This window comes from Thunnus albacares, chromosome 12 (genome assembly GCF_914725855.1).
Source record: "Thunnus albacares chromosome 12, fThuAlb1.1, whole genome shotgun sequence".
NCBI classification, from domain to species: Eukaryota; Metazoa; Chordata; class Actinopteri; order Scombriformes; family Scombridae; genus Thunnus; species Thunnus albacares.
In genome coordinates this window covers 3,914,073-3,939,208 of record NC_058117.1, presented here as the reverse complement: position 1 = coordinate 3,939,208, position 25,136 = coordinate 3,914,073, and the positions used below count along the sequence as shown (strand labels likewise).

The following is a 25,136-nucleotide window of genomic DNA, read 5'->3' as shown; positions in this document are numbered from 1 at the left end:
AGCGCGCCCCCCCTGGCCGAGGAAGGTGAGCGAGTGTCTGGAGGGGAGGACTCGGGAGCGCGACCAGCCGAGGGATCGATCGGATTAAACTCGATTTGAGTGAAATTAACACAAAGGAGCGAAGAGCAACGCACACTAGTCGGCGAGGTCGCGGATGCGAGACACGCCGGAGAAATATTTCATGAAAAACATAAAACTTGAACTTTTTTTCTCCTCTGTTTATTTATATTTTGAAGGAAAAAGGACCACGGTGGATTTTTTTTTCAAGCGAGCGGAGATACTAGCCCTACTAACGAGGAGTTGATCTGAGAAAAAGCCCGAAGTGACCGAGCTTGTTGGGTAAGCTAACAAATGCCCTTTTGAATGAGTGCTTTTTTAATTGTTGTCGATAGCACACGATGGGTTCATTATAACGACTGATCCTGAATTAAAACCATCTAAATTCTTTCTGAATAGTAAGTTTTCTGGACTTTTTCAACGCAATCGGACCCTTTAATCCGCCGTGCGAGTTTTGTTGTTTTCATTTCATTCAGGGGCTAACTCACTGGGTGGATTTTGTCCAGGACTGCTGGTTTATTTAGCTTGTGTTTTTATTCTCTCATTTCAGCAAGAAAGTCATTGAAGGTCCATGTAGCTGCCATGCCGACATGCTAACAATAGCAAGTTTAGCTTTGCCACCCGCTGCATCGCTCACACACACACACGTTACACACACATACACACACACGCATGTACACACACATATACACAACAGTCCCATTAGTTAGTTGAAAAGTGGAAAGAAACATTTCCAGCACAACACGGCGAGGCTCTCTGTTTTTCTGAGTCGGTTTCCCTGACTACTTGTTGAATTTTGATATTATGAAAAATTAGGTTGATTGAGTGTTAAAGTGTGAGTGTTAGCCCTGTTAGCTAATTGTGTTGGAGCTTGTCGGAGACACGAGGTGGCCCGAGCCGAGAGGTGAGTCACCGGCCGACTGAATGAGCGGAGCTGTGGGGAGATTCCCAGCGGAGAATACTTGGCACATATCGCCAAAAACACATCACTTTTTTGAATTAATACGTTTTCTACATTACACTACACACATGAGTTGTATTTCCACTGAATAGTTGTGTTTTTGTTGGAAGGGGACAGTGTGAAGTGTCCGTAGTAGTAGTAGTTGTATTGGACGGAAGGGACGGAGTCGTGGAGCGGAGGAGGAGGAGGGGGGAACAGTGAGGCCAGGCGGTCATTACTCCATTCAGCCGTGTTTTTACCATGCTTTACATGACTAAAACAATTTTAAATGTATGAAAAAAAGACTCGCCGCAGTGTACAGGTTTGGAGTAGAGAGAAAACTGTTTTTGCGAGAATAAAAACCGAAACGAGCGAGTCGTCCGCTGGTCCGGAGCGACGTGCGAAACACCGCTGAGAGGCTAATTAGCCGTGCTAGCCGCTGGAGGTTAGCCCAGTGCTAGGACACACAGGTTCAGCTAGCCTGTTAGCCTGCTCTCATCCTCATTGTGTGTACGGACCACTTATTACCCCCCCTCCCCTCTCTCCCCCTCTCCCGAGCCAGCGATTACCCTGCTCGGGACGGTTATCAGATAGCTCTTGGGCAAGGAAATTAACTTAACGCATCTTTCGCTTCACTTTTTTCCCTCCGAGGTTTTAAAAAAACAAAGCAAACCTGCCAACTCTCGTCCGGGCTTTTCCGCGTTTTGTCTTTTTTGTTCAGAGAGCTTGTTTGTAGCGTTGCTTTGTATCCGGCGACCGAAGTTTGGTAATCGCTAACAGTTACAGCTACACTTGTTACTCGGTGTGAACGGAGAGAAAAAGCAGCCTAGAAACACCTGCCGGTTCTCTTTCCTCGCTAGTTTCAGCATCACATCTTAACGGGACATTATATACAGTCATGTTTTTTGTAACAGTCGTACTTTATTGTGTGTATTTCTTGCGCTATCCTGCCCTCTTTCTCCATTATGTGTTCTGTAATCGGTCAACTTGCATAATGGTCACCCTGCCGCTCTCACGCAACTTTGGAAACGCTAAAATCTCTGGGAAAAAAAACAACATAAACATGAGCGTATCCTCCAAAACACTAATTCTCACACGGTGATATTATTTACACAGTTTGAAACATTCAGTGTAAATGTGCTGGTTCGTTACTTGTCCTCCTCCCGTCTGCCATAGAGCCAGGAGCTGCTACCCCCACCACCTTGTGTCTGTGAGCCAAGATGGCAGCTAGTCATGTTTAGCGGGCCACAGAGGGAGAGATAAGAGGCCCCGACCACACACACATGCACACAACAGATGTTCAACACCGTTTGGTCTCTCTCCCGTTTGTCGCTCTGTCTTTTCTTGTGGGTAAAGTTGAGGCACTGGCTTAGTTTGTGAAAGAGGTAGTTTGTCTGAAAGAAGCCGAAACTCGGACACAAAGTTAACCCTCTCCCTCCCCAGATTCTCTTGTTGTGATACTGCTCTGATCAAATTTTTTGGTTTTCAGACACAATTGAATAGTTTCATTAAGGCAAATTAATGGTAGTTTTATTCTTTATTTTCAGAGGGGGAGTAGGTTTTTTTTTTGTTTCAAACTCAGGTTTTTTCTGCAAGTTGTTAGTGACCTTGGAGTTGCTTGTCTTAACTTTAGCTGGTAGGCCTTGAGCTAAAAAAAAACCACCCTGACTAGCAGGCATTGTTCGCTGTCTGAGGACATGGAGGGAAACTGATGCAAAATAATAAAGGCATTTAGATTTTGAAACTAAATGTCTCAATCTGTATGTTGTTAAACAGTTACTGGAACAATTACTTAACCTTAAATCGTTGCTTGGGTGTAGTCGTTAGCCCCGTTTAACCGCCTAAAGAAAAATCTTGTCCCGTAACATTTACAAATTTCTGTACCACAAGAATCGAAAGATGTAGATTTCAGTCATGCTCATGAGTTTTCCATTTCCAGTCCAATGCCCAACATGTTGGTGATTAGGCCTCACGCACGATCAGGGAAATCCCTGCCACCTTACACTGGGGGATAAGATGTGGGGACACACCACATGCAGCCGAGCGACTCATACCCTATGATATCCAACATTAAGATTTGCCAGTTAATTGAGATTTCACAGAATGATGCAATTACATTTCCAGAATAATATCCATGCTCTGATGCTTGTTCTCCACACTATATCTTATCTCAACACATTCAAACTCACATTTCTAATGAGCATAATGATTTAACTGTGCTACTCTATGCCATGGCTTTCTTATTCAATCACTCTAGCTTTCAGATGAAAGAGAGAGTCTGTCAATGCGTCACTTTTTTTTTTTTTGAATAAGCCGTTCTGTTATTTTGACCTATGATTCATTAGTGTGATCGACTTTGGTTATCTGAACATCTCACTCAAGATGTTCCACCTTCTATTGACCTTTTAATCAACTTTCACTGTTTTCACGGTGGTTAAGGAAAGCTCAGAGCAAGAGATCTAAACTTCTGAAGTGTAGGAAAGAGGGCTGGATTAGGACAGGCCAGAGGCACAATAGGTGTGTCTATGAGCAGTACCCCTATTGGCATGCAGAGAGCACTATAACTTGTGCCCGACAACACTGATTTTGTTGTGCTCTGTTAGAGAAAATGGCCATTAAAGTCTTTGTCATCCCATCTCATTTCACTCTCCTCACGTGTTATCCATCAACGTCCCCTCCTGTTGTACATATTCAAACACACTGTATATCCCCACTTATCATTTCAGAAGGTAGTTTTTTCCCCACTTAACCAGTCAATTGTACGTGATATCGGTCCAGTCTGCTGTCTAGTTCTGTGGCAGGTCTTTGACTTCTTGAGCGGAGTGTGACTTACCGGGCTATTAATTTTGGAGATTGCTCTTTCTCTCTCTCTCTCGCTCCCTCATTTCTCTCTCTTTCTCACACTATTCTGATTGGCCACCCTGACTTGTAGCTGCGGTACTAATCCTGTCTCATCCCCAGTCTCTGACCCTGACACACACACACACTAAGATGAGTCCTCTTTCACCACACGCCTGCTCTCCCCCCCAAAAAAAGCAACTAAAATTGTATTGATTTATCCAAATCTGGATAAGATTACTGTTTCACTTATTAAATTAGCAGTTCATATTGTCACAAAGCCTGTCACATTGAAAACAGCTGTGTGTTTATATGTTAACATGGATTTATCTGAATGAAAGCTGTGGGTTGTGATTGAGACAGAGATTTTCTCTGTAGGCTGAGAGGAAGTTTATATCAAGTGCATGTTTTCACTTTCAATGAGACATATTGTGTTGCATAGTGTGTGTGTGTGTTTTTTTTTTTTTTTTTTTTTTGAACTTGAAGCATTAGTACTCAGTAACATATTTGGTACATTTTACGTACTAAAGTTGACTTAGATTTAAATTCATTTGCCAAAATCTGACAGAAATGTAGCACTTCCTTCTTGTGGTCAGTACTGTGTAGCTTCAATACATTGTTTATCTCTCTTGGTGTGAAGTAGAGTGATCTAGATGTATTCAACACGGTGGTCAAATGTGATGCAAGAATATATCTGTGAAGTTGTGTAAGAGTGAGAGCTACGATACTCTGATCACTCTCAAGATTGACTGTTTACACGCTCAATGAAGCCTCATATCTCTGAAGTAATTATTTTCTCACTTATTTGCCTGGTAGCTAAAGGTAGCTGACAGTGAAATCCTACTGTTGATGTGGGGAAACGTCCCCGAACTTATTGAAATCGAAGTGTTATCCCTCTGCCTCTCTGGTACAGGTGGAGTTCCAGTGAATTGTTTCAATCGCTCTTTCATGTCCTCGCTTTTTACAGAAACCCGTGCTCAAAGCGAAAGCTCCGTGAGCAGCAGCGAGCCCTTATGGGACTTCTTTTTGCAAATTTCTGTCCTTACAGGCGATGTTGCCCTCACCAACTGATTGGTAGCAGCATACATAAAAACCTAACCATTTAATGCATATTAGGGTATTTATATATTGACTTATAGGTGACAAAACATTACTAAAAAGACATTGTACCTGAACATCAATAAAAGCCAACTTACCGTAGTGCTTCTGGTATAGAAATTGATGAATATTTTATTTTGTGGTCGGTGATTCAGCTTTCTGATCTGCATACTTTGTAGTTATATTTATGAAGTCATTGCAGGTTTTACCAACTTGATGAAAACATTCCAAGGGAGGAACTTTGGAGGTGGATGACGCCGACTTCTCGGTGTTTGTTAGGGTGGCCTTTCTTTTAAGATGTTTTGGGGCGTTTTTTTTTTTTTTTGCCTCTAATGGAGAGCTGATAGTGGGGACGCAGACAGGAAACAAGGGGGGAGAGAGGGGGAGGGTATGACATACAATAAAGGTCTTGAGCTGGAGTGGAACCAGGGACGTCGCGGTTATGTGGCATGCGCTGTAACCTTTCAGCTACCAGGGTGCTCCAGGGGTGGCCATTTTGTGTCTCCTATCATCATGTGTCGTGGATGGCAGCCCTGTTAGCAGAGAAGAGAAGTGGTGCTGTTGTTTGTCTCCATCTCTTTCATCTTGCCATCTATCGCTCCACCTCCACCCCCCCCCCTTACACCCCCCTCACACCCCCCCACTTCCACACCCACCCACTCCCTCTCTGCCTGCGCACGAGCTCCCCTCCTCTTCTTCTTTCTACTCTTCATTCTCACCCTTTCCATCTCTCTCTTTCTCTCCCTCTCTCCATCTTTGCCCGCCTGTCTGTTTCCTCCCCTCCCCTCCCCTCCTCTCCCTCCCGTCCTATCATTTCCAGCCAAAAGGTTAGCGGGGGTCTTTAGCACCGTGGTGACATTCAGAACTGAGTGTCATCACTGTCTCTCGCGCTCGCTCTCTCTCTCTCTCATCCCTCCCTCTCACCTGTCTCTCCCTCTACCCCCTCCTTCTCCTCCTCCTCCACACTCGCCTCCACCATCCTCCCCCCCCTCCCCACCCCCCCATCCTCTTCCTGCAGGGAAGGCCTTCTGGACCAAGTGCTGTGCCTAGAAGAGAGGCTGGCGTTAATACAGCTCTCAAGTGTTTGTGTGTGGGCTGCATGGCTCGTCTGTCTGTCTGTGTGTGTGTGTGTGTGTGTGTGTGATAGAGGAGACGGCCTGTCAAGTACATCTCTGACCCATATGTGTGCATGGCTTTTAATCTATCCTTGACCTCTCTCGGTGTTGACGTGTGTCACATCCTGTTTTTCCTCCTTCAGCTTTCACACACACCATCTAAACCGTACTGCTGCGAAACAAACAATCAAAGGCAAAAAACCCAGGACTCTTCACTGGAAACATGTGTGAGTTTTGTGTCATCGGCTGCTTCTGAATCTCATCACTGTAAAGCGACGTCAGCGCCACACACACACACACACACACACACACACACACACACACACACACACACACACACACACACACACACACACACACACACACACACTCTCATCATTTTCCCCCGGTGCACGCTGTGGTTTAATGCCACTGTTGTGGCATCCATGCATCCTTCCACCTCCCTTCATTTTCACGTCACCATTTCTCTCCTCAAGTGAATCACACGGCTGATGAAAGGTTAAGTGCTGCCTGCTCATTGCATCAACGTCCAGTTACGAAGATGGAGATGGATGCAAGGTCAGAGAGGGGAGAGATGAGTAAAAAAAAGGAATAATGAGAAGCACATGCGAGAGAAGATGCGTGGATCTCCTTTTAGAAATGTTAGCATCACACCTCCTCTTGAAATGATGCTTGTTGTGTACATTATTGCTAGCTAATGTCGGTCATTAATTATAGCTCTCAGATGACCCAAAAACGCAAGCAGCTGGATTGTCATCCTGCTAAAAAAAAAGTATTACTCAGCTGTAGTCGTAAAAAGAAAGCGTTTAGGAGATCCTGAGCTGGATTCAAACCCACAATCAAAGCACTTTTGATCCTTTAGAGCACACTGACTTTGGAGAAGGGGTGTGTGTGCGCGTCCCAGGGGAGAAGTTACCCCACAGCTCTATTGGAAGGACTCTGGAAGTTAATTGGTTGTTAGCAGGCAGGCAGGCGGGGCAGGGAAGTGGAACCAGCCAGTCTCTGGGGACGCAGTCCAGACCTGCCTGTCCCATTGGTCTAAAAGGGCATGTCAATATCGGTGATTGATTAGGGAGGTATGGGGGGTAGCACACTGGAGAGCCTGGGGTGTGTTTGTGGCTTCCTGTTTGTGCTTGCATCAAGACAGGGTTCAGTGTTTTCAGTATCAAGGGAAATTCATCATGAAAGGCCTTTCTTCGCAAACTAATATGTTATTCATATTTGTTATAAAAATGAAAATCTAGACTGAGAGTCAGGAAAGTACTGCCTGTGATGTTCTTGTTACTCAGAAGTGTTTCCCAAATCTTCATTCACTTTCTCTGCACAGGGATGACAAATCTGTCAACAGCCAAAACCACTGGTGGTTTGTTGAACAGCCTGAGGTGACTCCCAGGTAGTGACAAATCCTGTAGCTTCAAAGTCTCCCCCTTTTTTGAAAGTTTGACAAGTTTTCTGGGTTTTCCCCAAAGCCTGCAACAGTGGCACTATGATAACTCATTTGCATCACCGAGTAACAATTTCCCCCTCACCCTGGAAATGATTTCTGATTGTCACTCTCGCATACACATGGAATCACTGAACAAAATTCAGTGAAACACCGGCATTGGAATATTCACACGAAAAACGACAACAAAGAAATCCAGAGGGATGTGATCTTTTTTTTTTACACGAGCGTCTTATGTCACCTCTCTCTGCCAGCAGTCTGAGGGGGAGAGGTGACCGTGATTGACTGCGGTGGGGGAAGTAGAATCTGTGGTCCAGTCATAATACTCTGTCGGCCACACCGCCGAGGGTTAAACCCTCATTGGCTGTCATCCTGAAGGGGGTCAATGTACGTCATCTGACCCCCCCCCCCCCCCCCCCCCCCCCCTCTCCTGCTGACCTGAGCTGAATGTGGGTCACACATTGCAACAGTCTCATAAATGAGTAGGTTGAGTGTATGTCCTGTACTAATAGTTTAAGTATATATTTAGGTCGGATCAGAAACCTAATCTGTCCCCACAACAGAGAAACCGTCTGTACTCAGTTAGAAAATTAAGCCACTGTCTGTATCGAAGGGAATTTTAACTGCTGATAAAAATCCAAAACAGACAGTCAAGTGTACTTTTTAGAGTCAAGTGCAGCCAAAAATGGAGCTGCGTCACTGTCTCAAGTATACATTGAAGACATCTGCTTTATAGGATTAAGAATGATTCCATTGACCTAACCACCTCTGAAGGCCTTCATCAGAACGTCAGTCCGTATCTTTTACATCAGCCCATTGCAGCTAATTGTAATCTTTTTGGACCCTGTAGATCTAGTGAACTCTTCAAGACCAGGCAGTTTCTCACAGTTGCAATCCAGTCAGTCATCATAGTGCGTTTCACAGCGGTCGACCGGCGAGAGGTTGAATTCAATCCTTTGTCTCCCTTATGTGCCGCTTGTTTCAAAGTTCTGGGGAGAATCTTGAGTTGGTTTGTGATGTTTACTGAAGTTCAACTAGTTCTTCAGCTGCAGAGTTCAAGTCAGATGCTTCTGTTCATTGGCTCTGGGTTTGAAAATGTACACTTTTTAATATCTACTACGGCTGTGTTGTCACTGTTTGTCGAACTTCTGAAAGAATCCATCAGTCTGTCAGATCAGCACCATTCCTGATCACCTCATCATCATCATCATCATCATCATCATCATCATCATGTGTTTGTCTATGTAGTCACTCTTTTTGTGAATTTTCCACTATATTAAACCTAGCCCAGCTTCAAAATAGAGCTGCAACGATTAGTCGATTGATTAGTTGCCAAATATTAAATTGATAATGACAGTAATCATTGGCTGAAGCCCTTCTTCACTACTTTTCGCCAGAAGAGTTGTTCGGCCCACCAGGGGGTGGGGAGGTGGGGAGGTGGGGTGCTGAGCAACACATGTTACCAGTGATACATGGCGTTTGGCCATACGCGGATTACATTACCTTCTCACCGCAATTATTTATGGAAATAAAACCCATTTAGTAAGTATCACTAACTCGTAAGTAAGGAGAAGATCTGAACTAAAAATCTAATGTTAAAGACCAAAGTAAATGCTCTATACATATTGAGCGTCATCGACCAATATCTTATCTGGTAAAATGTGCAGTAACACCGGTGTTGTCACCTTGGCGTCTCTACTGGGTGGCAAGCAAGACCTGAGAACTTGGTTTGGGTTATAACATGTATTCACAGACAAATAGCCTGAACTCTACACACACTGCATTGTTCACAGCTATACTGCTAACTTCATATTCTCTGCTCCGGTCGATGCAGCTTCACTGTCTCACACACACACACTCAATCTCTCTCTCTCTCAGTCTCTCTCTCTCTCTCAAGCACACTTGCTATGCACTGAGCTGTTCCTTAAAGGAGCTACGCTACTTGCATAACATTTTAGTTTACAAAAGATAGACTTAGATTTTTTTTTTTTTTTTTTTTAAATCTGACTGATTTCCATCAGTAATAAAGTCTTTACTTGTTAATAGAAGCCAGAGAATTCAGACAATAATCGATAGTGTAAAGATGTTTGACTCCTTTCTGTGTTGTACTTGTTTCTTTTCTGTCATGTATACATACCTGCATCTCTCACCTTTTGAAAACACACGTATGTGAGTGATTTTCAAAGATTGGACAGTCAGTTTCAGAGACCATATAACAGGTTCTTTAGCTCAGTGAGCACATGCATACACACACCGACACACACTCTGTTCACTAGCAGGTTCCTTGGCCACCCCCTGTGGCCTACTTCTCTCTCTCTCTCTCCCTCTCTCTCTCTCTCTCTCTTTCTCTCTCTCTCTCTCTCTCTCTCTCTCTCTCTCTCTCTTTCTCTCTCCCTCCCTCTCTCCTGCTGTCCTGTGCCTGTCTCTCGGCCTCTGTGTGTCCTCTGGGATCAGACTGAGAGCCGGCCAGTGGTTTTTCCTACACACATGGTAAAGGCAGGGAACAGATTGGATAAACACAGCCCTTTCCTGCTGACCCACCCCTCCGCCACCCCCTCCCCCAAACACACACACACACACACACACACTCCCTGACATGCACGTCGCACACACACTGTCCATTAACGAAGCAGCCGTGCGTAAAATAACCAGATTTTCTCTAGCTTCACTGCTTCTCTCTTTCTTCTCTCGCTCTCTTGATCCCCCCCCCCCCCCCTCCTCCTCCTCCTCTCCTCTCTCTCTCTTCCTTCCTTCCGGGCCTCAAATCCCAGCCCCAAACACACGGCCCCGCATCCCCTCACTTGAGCGTAATTACACACACAGCTAGCCAGCTCCTGCGTGCTGTCCTCCATTTGGGAACAAAGGTATAAATTATAGCGACTTAGATCCTAGTGGTAATGGGAGGTGGGTGGGTGCACACGTGTTCTCCAGAGGAAGAGGGAGATCACTCACTTCTTCAGGTGTCTAGTTAGGTTCGTGTCCGCTAAGCTTGCGGTGCAGTTTGTTTCTTTTGCTTGGTTTTGTTTGTCTGTGTGCGTCTGCCTGTCTGTGTCTCAGAGGAAACATGGTGTTGTTGACATGGCAGAGATTTCCTGTAGTAGAGCCTGGAGGCTACAGACAGTTTAGCTGCCAAACTGTCGACAGCACACAGGGCTGCACGTTGACTTTTTTTTTTTTTTTTGCACGTAGTAATGGTGCTACAGAGGTCGATAGTTTTGTAGCACAGGCCACAAAATTGTAGTACAAGTATAAAACATCTATTACCATCTCTTAAAAACAACCACAAGTAGTACAGTTCATCTCTTTAAACAGGTATGTGACTGGAAAAGGACATTAATGTTGCGTACAGGGCACACAAAGTCCTAACCTTAAACATAGCCGCAAACATCAGAGTTCAAGCACAATGCACGGTTTTAGAGAGGAAGAGAGCTTGAAAAGCTTGAAGAGTAGGCAAGGACTTGATCACCAATCCAGGACCTTGAATCCTCAGGTGAGGTGATTTACACTGTCAGCCATCATTGACATGCTTAGTCATGCGACTTCTTTTGAAGGAACAAAATGACACGGGCCAAACATGAGCATAAACTTAAAAAAATCACAACAATCTAACTGTTGGATACAATGCTGAAAAAATCACGTATCAACCAGCTTCTCACGGGTGTATTGTCAAAGATTTTGGTGAAATTTGTTCAAAAATTGGTTGAGATACAAAATGTGCTGACAGTACAAATTACAGTAAGACACTGAACATATCACTGCGGACTCACCACCTCTGAACACTTGAAACATGTGGTGTCTAGTATCTAAAGGATGTCAATCTTGGTAGCATTTGAATGAAGACTTGTGCAGATATCGATGTCATTGCACGGGTGCTGCTGTAGTAAATTCATTCATCAAACAGACCGATTTTTTTCGTAGCACGTGCGGCATGTCGCACTGTCCAGCCCTGGCACAGACAGGACCGTGTTGAGCCGCTGTTGGCTAATCTCTCCCACTTCTTCCTTCTTTTCCTGCACACTAACTCTGCATACGCTGAGTGATTTGGAGCTGTGTTGCTGATTGTGACGTGTGTGTGTGTGTGTGTGTTGCGATCTGACATCTGAATTGGCCACAGCATTTCTCAAGACTGCAGAAATGATATTTGACACAGGCTTTATAAATGTTTACAGCAGGAAAAAAAAGATGTTTGCTGCTGCACAGGGCTGTGTGCCTGCGGGTTTTCACTTCCACCAAAGTTTACACTGGTTGACGTCACCATCTAACACACCTCCAGTCAGACTGGAGGAACTTACCAAGTTACATCACCTGATGCAGGGATTGGTTGGACTGAAAACTTGGAGACTCTTGGCACTCTTTGACACAGACAAAACATCAAAACCTATATTTAATTGCTAACAGTTCATGTCTGTGCAGCCAAAGTCTGACATCTCTCTGCGTCATAGACCTCTGTCGATTTCAGTATTTTGAAACCTACCTCTAAGTGTATTTATCTGTTAAAATAAGAGAAGAACTGTGTGGCGGGGGTTGGGCATTGATGACTATGTTTTCATCAGAGCTTCTGTTAAATGAAGGCCTGTCTGTAATGCACTACAGTGAGTAATTGTGTGACACTGCCGGCTGCCCGAGAGGCCGTTGAGTTGCACTAAGTTGGCAGTGATATTCTGCGGTTTCGGTCTGGCTGAACGGATGGCCTCAATAATTGTGGTTTGACAGAGCTGCACAGTCAGTGTGAATTCCTGAGCCTGGCTGGTGATTGCCAGTTCACTTATCAAGTCGGCTGAAACTGAACGTGTTAGAGCCACTCAATGATTACATGTGGTTTCAGGTGAGATGGAACTCGTGGAGCTGTTAATTATGTTGTTGGACTCACAGGCTTATGTGCCCGCCTCCAGCTGTGACATAACCAAACCCTTTTTATATTTCTCCTCACTTTGTTTAAACTGTCAGCCACTTCAAGGTCGAAGTCCTGATACTTGTTTGCTTACCCGGGAATTACCAGTAGCCCAAGTTAGCAGCTTGCATTTATGACCTGATGTCCAGATAACATAAACACATTATTGCTCTATGTACTTTTTTTCTTTTTTTTTAACCTACAGAAAGATAAATGTCTTTGGGTTATTTTTTGATAGATTTTTGTTCCCCTTCAAGAATAAAATATCTCCCTTTTGCTAAGCAACATCCTCTTTTATTCATCTAGCATTCAGTGTTATGACCTTTTATTCAGGCATACTTTAAACATTTCTCTAAACATGTTCAATTTCATCCAACTCCGATATTGCGGATGTCTTCAAACACTAAGAGGCAAATAGTTTGTTTCATATGAACAAGCTGTCACTTGGTGCTTCCCCCTTTGCCACACACGCTCTTTCTATTTCTCTATATTGAATGTAGTTATTTCAGTTCGATGAGGAAGAATCTCTTGCAACATAAATTATAAGTTACATATGTTACAATTATGTATAAATGCATTCTAATCCTATATCATCATAGGAATATCCACTTCTGTAAGTTTGTCATCTGGTGACAACAGTATAAATGACTCAGCATTGTAAGATCCACTTAATGATGAACTTGGAGTCACTTCTGAGAAAGCGTTATGGGTGCACCACTAATAATGGAGATGAGGAATGGGTTTCTCACAAACGTGATGAAGCTGGATTTTTTGTGCGTGTGTCATCATCTCCCTTCAGACTGACCTTGTTGTTGGTAAGCACGAGCTCGTACACACTGCCACCTCTGAAAACGCTGATAAACATCCGTGTGGTCTTGTGAAGCCACATAAGTGAGCACAACTTCTCAGTTGTGTCATTATCTCTTTCTTTCTATGTCACTCGATGGTTCAATGAATTTGTCGAGGACTGTATGATAGGCGCTCATGCCGTAATGCTGATAACACATATTAATGTTAACTATCTGTTATTGAAACTCATGCTAAAGATAAAAGCGGCAGGCAGCGATCGGTAATAGAGCTGCAACTAAAGATTATTTTCCTAATTAACTGATAAACCATTTAGTCTATAAAATGTCAGAAAGTAGTAAGCTTTAAGAAATGTGGTTGGCATTTCTTAAGTTGACATGTTCAGGTTGTTTTTGTCCGAACCAGACTAAAATATGACTTAAATGATGACTTGATACTAAAATAGTTTCTGATTAACTTTCCGTCCATCAACTCATCATTTAATCTACTAATAATTTCAGCTCTGCGGTGGCATTTGAATTGTGTTTGTTTCTGTTGTCAGATATCTGCACAAACAGTAAATATTAACTCAGTTGTGGCTCATTAATACTTGCCAAAGTGAGTAGTATTTTTCTGTGCTGCTGCTCTGAAACTGTCAGTCACAACACTATTTATCGGTAGTGAAGTCGTCTGACGACTTGCACTGCAATCGACAATATTTATGTACAAAATGAGCGATCACAGCAACAAATTTGGCTTTTTAATATGTCTGAATCACTTCACATGTTTGGACTGAGTCAAAAGCTACAAGGGTCTGTGTTGGTGTGCTGCTACAGGTAGCAGTCAGAAAATAAAATATGAGCCATGAATTTTATGCTCCTTTTGAGGCAGAATTTTACAACTCGGGAGAAAGGAATGAGCGCAGAAATGCTTCGCTCCTTTATCTCCATGCTTCCGTGGTGAACAGCGCCCGGCATTGAATGTATTTGATTGGCCAGCAGTTTATGTTCCCATAGCGCTATGGCAAAAGTTGAGCCAGAATTCATGTTTTTTTTTTTTTTTTGTTTTGTTTTTTTTGCCAGACCCGTCTACCGTGGCATCCCTGCTGCATGCATGATGTCAGAGTGAACGCTGCCGTAGTATGAACACAGTCTCACCTCCTCCACTCCTCAGCACATGTGTGTTACAGCAGGGGGAGGGGAGGAGAGCGTGGTGGGCTAAATGCCTCATCCTTTGACGAGATTTGGCATCTAAAGCGGCACACTGACCGTTCACCTAATTCCCTCTAGAGTGACAGCTGGGCCTCAATGCCAAATGTGTGTGTGTGTGTGTGTGTGTGTGTGTGTGTTAGGGTGCGATGACTACTGAATTGGCATATGATAATGCCCACAGTCAAATGGTGGACCATGCTCTCGGTGTGTGTGTGGGAGCGGGGGTGGGGGTCATATTATGGGCTACTCCTGTAAAGGTCATATAATTTTTTATATACTTCTTATGTTTTATGGCTTTTGGCCTAACAAAGGAGGAGAACTAAGAGACACTTGTGAAGTGGTGTGCAGGATTTGAACTAATGTAATACACACAAAAGATGGACAGACGACGAATCTTCACAACCATTTGCGTGTACACCATCTCGTCAAATAAATATATATATTCCAGTGTCTGTGGCTATTCTCAATCTCCACTTGGCCACTGTGTGTGGCCCGGTGTGGCAGTGTGTGTGGTAGTTTTTTTTTTTGTGGCAGGGTGTGCCCTGTTGTTGGTGTAGGGCGAGGGGGGGGCTTTTAAATCATGATGTTACTACGGTAGAGGGCTCAGTGGTCGATATCGTCCATCGGCTCAACCCTAGTGTGTGTGTGTGTGTGTGTGTGTGTGTGTGTGTGTTCACTGCGAGAGAGAGACTCGAGAGAGCTGAGACTGAAATGGCAGAGGAAGTGGCACAGAAAGTTTAAGAAGGGGAGGGGGACTGAAGAAAGTAGAAGGCTTGTCTTTTCCGTGACTGTTAGACTGAAGGAGGTTTCACTCAGGAATAGAGGGATGAACAGGATAAAAAAAGGCAAGAGCAAAGAGGTGAAGTGCAGAGGAGATGTATCCAGTAGTGTCCAGGGTGCAGACGAGTGTTATCTTGTGGGAGGCTAACTTCTAAAGGCCAGACAAAAAAAAACTAGGAGGATGAGTGGAGGGAAGAATTTTCTTGCCTCCCCACTTTTAACCGGAGCTGTGATCTGATGAAAGTCCCAAGGCTGCCACACACACGCACACACACACATGCACGCACAGCAGCCAGCAAGTGCTTATACAGCTCCATTTATTCTGCATTGTAGAATTTCTAATTTAATGTGCCTCTGACAGAGTTGACAGGAAATCAGTTGCATTCGTAGTAGTAGCTTGCTGCAAAGGATGTGAAATTACAGTCATTACTCCCACCTAACCCCCCACCACACACACACATACACACACTCAAATGCAGAAACTTTTTTTTTTCCTGTAGTGATGTAACTACGGTGTTTCATAGCTGCTGTTCACACTACTGTGATCTAGTAGCTATATACAGGTTTCCTAATGGCAACAGCTGAAGTGCTGCTTTAACTGTTTCGAGGCTGTTAGCTTCTGTTGGGCTGACAAATAGTTAGGTCATTATTTTCTAATGTTCTATGATTAACTAAAAAAGAACCTGTAGACTGATATGGAAAATAATTGTCAGTTGCAGCCTTAAATCAGGGTTTAAAAGGAATAAGAGGAGTTGAGGATTCTCTAAATTGTCTCCTGAACACAAAGAATGAACCTCCTGTGCTTCCGTCTAGGCCTACATCACACGTACGCATATGTCAATGCAAGTGTAACAATATAGTGTAAGCAATATGGCGAATTCACAAAGGAAAGCAGTGATCCAGTGAAGATGGTATATAGGTGTGATTACGCCTTTTATGTACAAACTTACGGGATGGGCACATAGCTTACCCAGAGTTTAAAAATACAAAATTGCACTTATCAAACTGTGTCAGGTCAAAAGTGATGTTGATATGCAGATAAAGTTGATCTGTATAACTTCTATAAACTTTGAATTCAAATGGTTTTCTGCTGGTGAAAATGAACAGTTTGTGTACTAAGTTTCACATAGAATTGTTATACTATTTTTTTTATTTTTGTCACAATTGTGAGGGGAAATAAAAGTTACACCTGTATGTTATCCAAAGCTTTTATTTCCACAGTGCTGCTATTCTATCACACAGTAACACAGTGAAGTCACATGGTGTAACAGTCTTGTTTTTAACTGGTTGAGCTGCAACAATTAATCAATTAGTTGCCAACCATTAAATTCATCTCCAACTATTAGTTATGTTTAATTTTTTAAGAGGGAAAAAGTCCAAATTCTCTGATTCCAGCATCTTAAATATGAATATTTTCTGGTGTCTTCAGTCTGCTGTGGCAGTAAACTGAATATCTTTGGGTTGTGGACAAAACAAGACATTTGAGGATGTCAACTTGGTAAACAATGATCAACATTTTTTTATTACCTTTTTCTGACATTTTATCGATCAAACGACTAATTGATGAATCAAGAGATTAATCATAATGAAAATAAACATTAGTTGCAGATCTATTTACCGTTGAGACACTGGGGACGCTTGGTTTGGTGCAGCAGGTCTCCCTGCTAATCCACGTGTCGCAGAATGACTCACGGAAGCAGTGGAAGTATTCATTCTGATGAACTGTCGCCCTCATAAATATAATTGTCATATGTTGTGACTTGATGAGTCCAAATGTTGGACATTGGTGGTGTATTCATGCTCAAAATGTACAGAACCACTGATTCACTGGTGATTTGCACAAATTACTCATTTAATGAAACACCGTTCCATGTGAGCGTGGCTGTAGCTCTGACCCTTTACGCAACCTACTACTGTGGAGAATACAGTGATTTTTGTCTTCTTGGCTTTCTTACTATTGACGTGTTCAGAATAACAAAGAAATGTATAGATGAGTGTCTCTGCATGCCTCGCTTGTCCTTGCCTGTCGCTGTCTATAATATAGTAAAAAGTTGAGCAGCACCTGTCTCCTGTCTTTGTGTTGGCAGCTTGTTTATGGTACAGACACATGGAGGAAAGGGCTTGTTAACAGCTATTTACACAACAAGAGTGGATGCTCCCATCAGGCTTTGTGGAGGCTGCCAGCAGAAGGCCTGAAGTGGCCTGAAAGAAGGCTGCTTTACTATAGTCCTCTGTCATGCTAATGTTGATTGTTGGCTTACTACTGACTGAATGCTCTTTGTTGTCACCTGGAACTTTGAACAGCAGGTATGATGTTGATACACTAGTTACTTTTTTAAATTTCAGAAGGGACCATTTGGGCTAATAGCGACTAGCATTAGCAGAGGAATGGTTTGGTCTCAGTTATTGTTAAATTCCACTTGATATCATTCAGAAATGATACCCTGCTCAGTGGTTGCTCAATAGATTCAAGAACATCACTCCAATCTGCCTTTTCTGTGATCTTTACTAATGAGACATTTTATGGAAATGTGTCCAGTACTCTCATATGTTTTTGTTTTCTGGGTTACCTAAGACAGCAAGGTAGATTTTTAAAGTTTCAGTGTCTGGCAATAGCAGATGGTGGAAGGAATGAAAGGCTGATGGACAAATCAGTTCCAACATTTTTATCCTGTTGAGTAAATCTAAAGAGAAAACATCTGCCTTGTGACAGGAAGCAGCAGGGTTTATGTAAAATATGCTCATAATTCTGACAAACACAGGCACCAACAATACTGCTACACTGCCATGCAGAATCTAGCAGTTGTCTCATCAGTGGTCTGTTATTTTTAGGCCTGCCCCCTAAAAGTTGATGATTCAAATAATCAGTGGAGAAGCCCCCTAGTCCAGCCTCATTTTGTCAGTCGAATCATTACCTAACTGCATAATTAATTGACTTGCGCGACACGCTTCCGTTTGCTGCTTCAAAGCTCTCGACCCTGGTGCTGAACGTTGAAGGCAGCTAAACTGCTTTTGAACCAGACACTGGTGCACTTTGTCCTCTGTTGTTGTCAGCACTGTCAGCAGCCACATGGCCCCCCAAAAAGTCAAATATTTGGCCCAAACTAGTGACTTTTAAAACTGTGATTCGGGTACAGCCCTAGTTATTTTCTGCATTACAAAACCATTAATATGACTGTGAGATACTTATATCCTGGTGATAAACTAGCAAACTGTCCAGGATGTACCCCACCTCTCACCCAGTGCATGCTGGGATAGGTCCCAGCAGGCTCTACACTCAAACACAGCTGTTAGCCTGCCGCTAAACACATGCTCCTCTGTAACTTATCATACCAACCAAGCCACAACAACCTGTAGCTTCTGTTCCTGCTGCCACAGTATCATAACATTGTTAACCTAGTTTGAATGGATGAATTTAAGTAATTTTTGAGCCACAATCTAGTTATTTTATTCCTGCATCCTGTTTTGTGTGAAGAAATAATCAAACGTTTTGTCTCTGATACCTGCTGGGCTCTGTAATGAACCAATAAGTGGATGAGGGAAAATCAGTGGGAGGGGGGAATAGAGTGTGGAGGAGGTAAGAAATGAGGTGAATGGGGGAGGGGAACTCTGTAGCGGTAGAAGTTGGCTTGGGTGTTTTTCTGCACCGCATGGAAGCAACAAGCAAACCTCCCCCACCTCCTCCCTGTCCCGTCCTCTGATACAGCCTACACACACTCATTCATGCATGCTTAGATCCACCCACCTTCACCCTCTCACTCAGGCAGATCTTGGGTGTCGGGTTGGCCATCTAGTCCCTCAAATGTTTGTGTTCACACACCTATGGAGTCCTCAGTTTTTCAGATTTTTTTTTTTTTTTTTTTTACATACATATATGGCTGTTTTTATTAATAATAAATTGAGCTTGTTGTATGCATGTTTATTTTGCTTATGTGATCAACACACACAGAGGTTAAAAAGGTAGCAGGTGCCTAACTCCTCGTCTTAGCACATCTGCCAGGCCTGACTGAGTAGTTTAAACTGTTTAGTGAGTGACCGACTAGTGTTCAGAAAAGCTATCTTGCCTGTTGGCTGGCTGGATGGCAGCTGCTGCCGTTCAAACAGAGTTGCATCTGCTGGGTCCTTTTGTTCTTACACACACACACATACACACACACACTCAATGACTCCCGAGTGTGTGTTGGAAAAGAAAGAAGTTCTTTTGTTTGGTAGTAAAATGGAGGTGGGGGAGGGGTTTGGGGGGTTGAAGTGTGTGTTTCGGGGTATCTGAATGTGTGTGTTTTTTTTTTTTTGTTTGTTTGTTTTGTTTTTTTTCTCAATGGGTGCATATTTTTTCAGGGGTGGTTACAACTGATTAACTTTCTAAACATGTAAGTTAATCCGCTGCACCTCCTCTCAGCAGCTAATAAGGCTGCTGAAATGTTTAAATTAGCTTGACGCACCATCTGATCAGGACTGAGTGCTTTGGAGAAACTATATACTTGGGATTTTGCTGACCGATATCATCAAATTGTGATAATTTCCTATGAAGGGCTGTATTGGTGACATATCTTGTTTTATTACTAAGCATAACCACAAACCTTTGGACTGATTATATCTACATGAAATGTAGCCCAACCAGTGAGATACCGACGCAGTGTCTTGTTGTCTGTTGCTAAGGTCCTCTCAGGATTTTTTGATTTGAGAAAATTCAAGTAACCATTTGGTGATAAAGCAAGTTACTCCATAAGCTATAGACAATGTAATAGGTTTTGTATATAACTAATGAATCCTTATAATTGCACTATTGACTCATAGCTGCTAACTTGATTTCCATTGTTTTGGGGGTAGACACTCTGAGCCATGAGTGCTGAGTGTCGAGCTGGCACACTGAGTGTTTTTCCATGACACAGCATGGCAAAGTAAAATAAATAGTTAACTTGTTGGAGATGTGCTGGTCATCTGCAGCTCCTCATCAAACATCATCATCACTGTGACCATTTCTGCTTGTACTATTCCTCCCTGCATTATTTCTAACTGATCTGCTGAACAGAGAGCCCTGAATATCTCCATATCCTGTTGTGTCGATTAATTTTTAGCGACGCTAATGAAGCTCTGCTAATTAAGTGAGGAACACATATCATTTCCCTGTAAATTCTTCACAATAAAAGTCCCATTATTTAGTAATTTAAAAGCTTTTCATATGAAGCAATAAAGCAGGAAATGTTGGGTTTGTATCAGGGGTAACTTAACAGGACTCTGATACAGTTCCCCCTTGGCAGGCTTCCGGAAAGTTGGCCAATCATAACAAAGTTGATTCATTGGAAGGGAAGCCTTAAAGAGACGGGGGCTAAGACTGCTTGTTAGAGACAGAGGCTGAACTGAGGCACTGCATAAAGGGCCAGTATAAGATAAATAACAAGTTTTTTGAACTGTGAATAATGCAAAGCTACTCTAGTGGAGTCCCAGAATAAAAATATAGAGCTTATCGTTAACTATCTGTATGAAAACACTATGACCATTCAAACATAACCGCCAATACTGCTGATATAAATATACACGATATCCATATACATCAACCAAAGAGAATTGTTAGTTAGTGTCATGGTTCTTTGCATGCCAGTATTGGTAAAGCACACACTATTTTTGCTCAGGCAATATGCCTGTAGGTAAATTTAGCATATTGCTACATTTTCAGCAAGAAATTTGCCATAACAGATTTACCAGTTACCTTTTCAGCCCCTTAGTTACAAAAGAATGCTTAAATGTGGTCAAATTAAAGGCCCCATGAAATGTAAGTTAGAGCATCTTTAGCTTCTGCACATTTGCCATTGAAACGGAATATTTGAGCTGCGTACAGTTACAAGGGGCATTTAAAGCAAATCCTTTGTATTTGATTGGACCACTAAAAAGTGGGTGAGGTTTAGAGTTTAGACCAATACAGAGCTGCAGAGAAAAATGAGCCACAGAAGACTGTTGGCTCCACACACCTCTTCACCTGTTGTTAGATCAGGAGGGAAAGATGAATGAATTAGACCTCAGCCTTAATGTTTTGGAAATGAAAGTTTTTGCCTACTGATATCCAAACACACATCTCTTCCTATCTCTCTTCATATTGCTCTGTCATCCACTACGACACACAGACAGTGAAGTGTGGTTTTACGTGATGGGTGTGGCTAGCTACTTGCCCAAAGTCACATTTGATGATCTTTTGAGGATGAACTTTTACGAAGATGGATTTTTGTAAACGCCCCTGAGTGCAGGATGAGTCATCATACATTTGAAACCATTTTACCGGAAGAGAGAAGACAGGGATTTCGATGTAAAAATACTCTTGATACTGATTTTTACACATATTTGGCAAGCGATTAAATGAACAATTAACACAGGGACACTGAATTAAAACTGGGAAAATGTCTTCATTTCATGGGGCCTTTAACAGTAAATGCTGCTTGTTTCATCTCATTGGTAGCAGATGCCCTGTAATGCATGAGCAGACCTGGGAAATTGCGGACAGTTACAGAAATATTCAGATGCAGAAACAGTTATCAAGGAGCTTTCAGAGCAGCTCTTCATTTGCAGCACACAGCAGCCTTTTGCTCTCATGTGTACCTGCACTAATTCCAGTGTTTCTCTTTCTTCCTCCCCCTCCTTCGTCTCTCTTCTGTTCTTTATCTTCCCCTCCCTCTCTCTCTCCAGGGACTTGAATGAGGACCATGGAGTAACAAGCTTCAAATTAGCAGCTAGCTGATTAGCTTCTCACTGCACAGCACACCTCCCTCCATCCAGTCCCCTCCATCTGTGGGCCCTCCACCCAGCCATGGCGGACCCAGGGATGTTGAGTTTATTCGGGGACGATGCAGGGCTGTTCTCAGATGGATTAGATGGTTTAGGAGACTGCTTTCCTCAGCCGCCTGCCCCTGGCCAGTCCAACCCTCTACCCCAGCAGACTAATCCCTCCCTTAACCATGAGCACCAGGGGAACAGGGGTTACCACCAGGGGATGCTCCATGGTGCTGGATCTGGCCCAGCGCAGCCTAAATTGGGGCAAATGTATGACCATGGCCCCTATGCAGGCTATGATCAACCTGGTGCTCCTGGAGGACGAATGATGGCCCAGAATGGTCCTAGCCAGGGCCCGCCAAATGTTACCGCAGCCATGAATGGCATGGCTTCCCACTACCATAATAACCCAGCTAGCTCTAGCAACCCCCACCATGGGTACCCAGGCGATGCTGGGGGAGGAGCAGGTGGGGGTGGCGTTTGGGGCCAACAACAGCAGCAGAGCAGACCAGCTTATCAGCAGCCTCCAACACAACCAGGGGGAGCCCCCAACCAGATGGGAGGCTACCAGATGTCTCAAGGCAACTATGGCGGGATGCAAGGACCACCTACACCCAATGCAGCTCGCATGAACCAACACTACCCTCCACAGAGTATGGCACCCCCTTCTGCTCAGGACCCATCTCACTACCTGGGACATGTAGGAATGGGGGGAGCCCAAATGAGAAACCCTCAGCCCCAGCCACAACCCCAGGGCTACCCTAACATGGGCCACACACCCCGATACCCACACTCCCCCTCCCGACAGCCTCCACACCCCCACCAGCACCAACAGGGCATGGCAGGGTTCGGGGGTGGCCAGTACCCTGGCTATCAGGCCCAGTATGGAGCCATGGGATCTGGGATTGGCCAGGGTGCTAATGCTAACGTCAGTGCTAACACCAGCCAGGCTATGGGACCAGGGCAGCTTGGCCAGAGGTTTAACCAGGGATCAGGCCCAGCCACTGGGCAACAGGGGCAGCGATACCCCCCTGGACCAACACACCAACCCCATCAGACCCGTTCTGCCCCGATGCAGCAGCAGGCAGGGCAGCAGGGCCAGCCTATGCACCCCCTCAACCATCCCCAGAATCTACCCCAGCCCCAAAGCCAGCCCCAGTCCCACCTTGCCCCCCCAGCTCAGGGATCCTACCCCTCCCCCTCATCCATGTCCCCCATGCGGGTTTTGGGAACCCCAACCCCTCCTCCCCAGCAGGGCAGACCCCCTAGCGCAGGACTAGCTGGGCCCACAGAGGTTGCAGGGTACACAGCCCTGCAGACTCCACCCAATACTATCACCCATCCTCAGCGAACTCCCCAAACCCCTCTTTCTGCCCAACACCCCCAACACCAGCAGGCCCACAACATGCCCCCCAATGCAGGGCAGATGTACCCTGGCATGGGGCCGCAGCGTGGTCCACAAATGGGCCCAAATAGGCCTCAGCTCCAGCCACCGCAAGGTAAGCTCAGGACAGTTGGTTGCTCACTTTATTGTCATCAAATCAGGCATTTTATAAACTTTCGACATTTGCTGTTCTCCATGTAGCGTGTAAACAAACACAGAACAGGACAGTTATTGTAACTATGGATTAGACAGATGGTTGTGTACATGACATCTGCATGTCGCATCCAGTGTGGGTTTTTTTTCTCTTTTCTGCTGTATGTTTATAGCAGTGGAAATATGGACAGAGTGTATTTCAGACCTACCAAACTTTGCACATATTAGAAGAAAATGTTTTAGTCCTTGTGTGTCCCTTCATTGTTTGTTGCTATTTTTATTTTCTTTTCATACTGAGCGGGTTTCAATGGCATATTTGTTCAACTCGTTCCATAAAATTAACTAACTGCAGCTAGTTACTGTGTCCACTGTTGCATTGTATCTTCTTTGATAGTTCCGGGCATTGAAACACTGAAAAACACTGAAAAAGAAAATTGGCATTGGCTTTTAGAAGCTCGGTGAGGAAAACACATGGCCGTTGGCGTCATACACTCAGACAATAACGATCCTGTTGTCCTGTCACTGTTTCTGCTCCCAGGGCCTCACGAAGGCCCAGTAAGCCAGGGGGGAGACCAGCGTCTGCTCCAGGCCCAGCAGCAAGCCTCTCGAAGTGGGCAGCCCGCTCCCATGGGTTTCCAGGGTCCGCCTGTCAGTCAGCACGGAGCCCCGCCTCCGAACCAGGGCTTAGTACCACCCACCCAGAACGCTCAGACGCAGCACACACACCTGCCCCCGCACCCCCACCACCTGCAGAGCACGCCCCCTCCCCCCAACCAGGCCTCCCACCCATGGGCGCCTCCCGCCTCCCACCCGCTCTCCTCACCCCCTCTCACCCCACAGAAAGTGCCTCATGTTCAGGTGAGTATCCGTCAAACAAACGCTTTGATGTGGCAGCAACGCTCTGTGTGTGAGAAAGATCAAGACTATATGCATTTGTTTTCATGTGAATGTTTATTTTCATGTGGGTGGGGGAATGTGTGTGTTTGGAGTGTAAGGGAAGTGTGCTGTGTGTGTGTGTGCAAAAATGTGTGTGTACATGACATTTGAGAACACAGCGGCGCATCGGGCACTGGTTCAGTGGGGTTTTGTGTGTGTGTGTGCGTGTGTGTGTGTCTGTTCATATCACTGTGTGTTTCTTGCCTTTTGTGTCTTCTGCTGTCGGCCTTGTGTGTGGTTGTTTCCGTGTGTGTGTGTGTCTGTGTGTGGGGAAATGGATTTTTGCAGCTGTTTGTTTCCTGTGAGCTGCATATCCTGAGACACGTGCGCAATACACACACACACACACACAAACACACACGCACACACACACACAGAGGCGCCACCAGCATAATCTCTCCTCCCTCTTGCTCCCACAGCACCCCCTCCTCTTTAGAGGAAACCTCCCTTCCTGTCTCTCCCTCCTCCCCGTCTCCTCTCTTTCCGCTCTCTCTCTCTCTCTCCCTGTCTGTCTCTCTGTTTGTCTTATCCATTTCAGGGGTGTCATCTCTTAGCTAATGTTGTGTAGCCGGATGTTCAGAGAGAGACAGACAGTTTTGGAAAAGAGGGAGACAGTGAGGAAGAAAAAAAAGCTGGGTGGGTGATTAAGAGATTGGGGGAGGGGGAGAACTCTTAAGAGGAAAGAAGTGGGAAAACAAGCAAAGATCTCAAGAGAGGGAGTCCAGGATCTCTAGCGAAGGA

General features: G+C 44.4%; 1 protein-coding gene across 1 annotated transcript in view; it reads left to right on the top strand.

Moving 5' to 3' along the window:
* Positions 1-2: 2 nt before the first annotated feature.
* chd7 (chromodomain helicase DNA binding protein 7) overlaps positions 3-25,136 on the top strand; it is a 74,092-nt gene continuing 48,958 nt past the window's right edge. Inside the window, exons 1-3 of the mRNA XM_044367368.1 lie at positions 3-339; positions 21,839-23,421; positions 23,998-24,317. Coding sequence (XP_044223303.1) covers positions 21,960-23,421; positions 23,998-24,317 — 1,782 coding nt within the window. The 5' untranslated portion in view covers positions 3-339; positions 21,839-21,959. The remainder of the gene's footprint in view (positions 340-21,838; positions 23,422-23,997; positions 24,318-25,136) is intronic.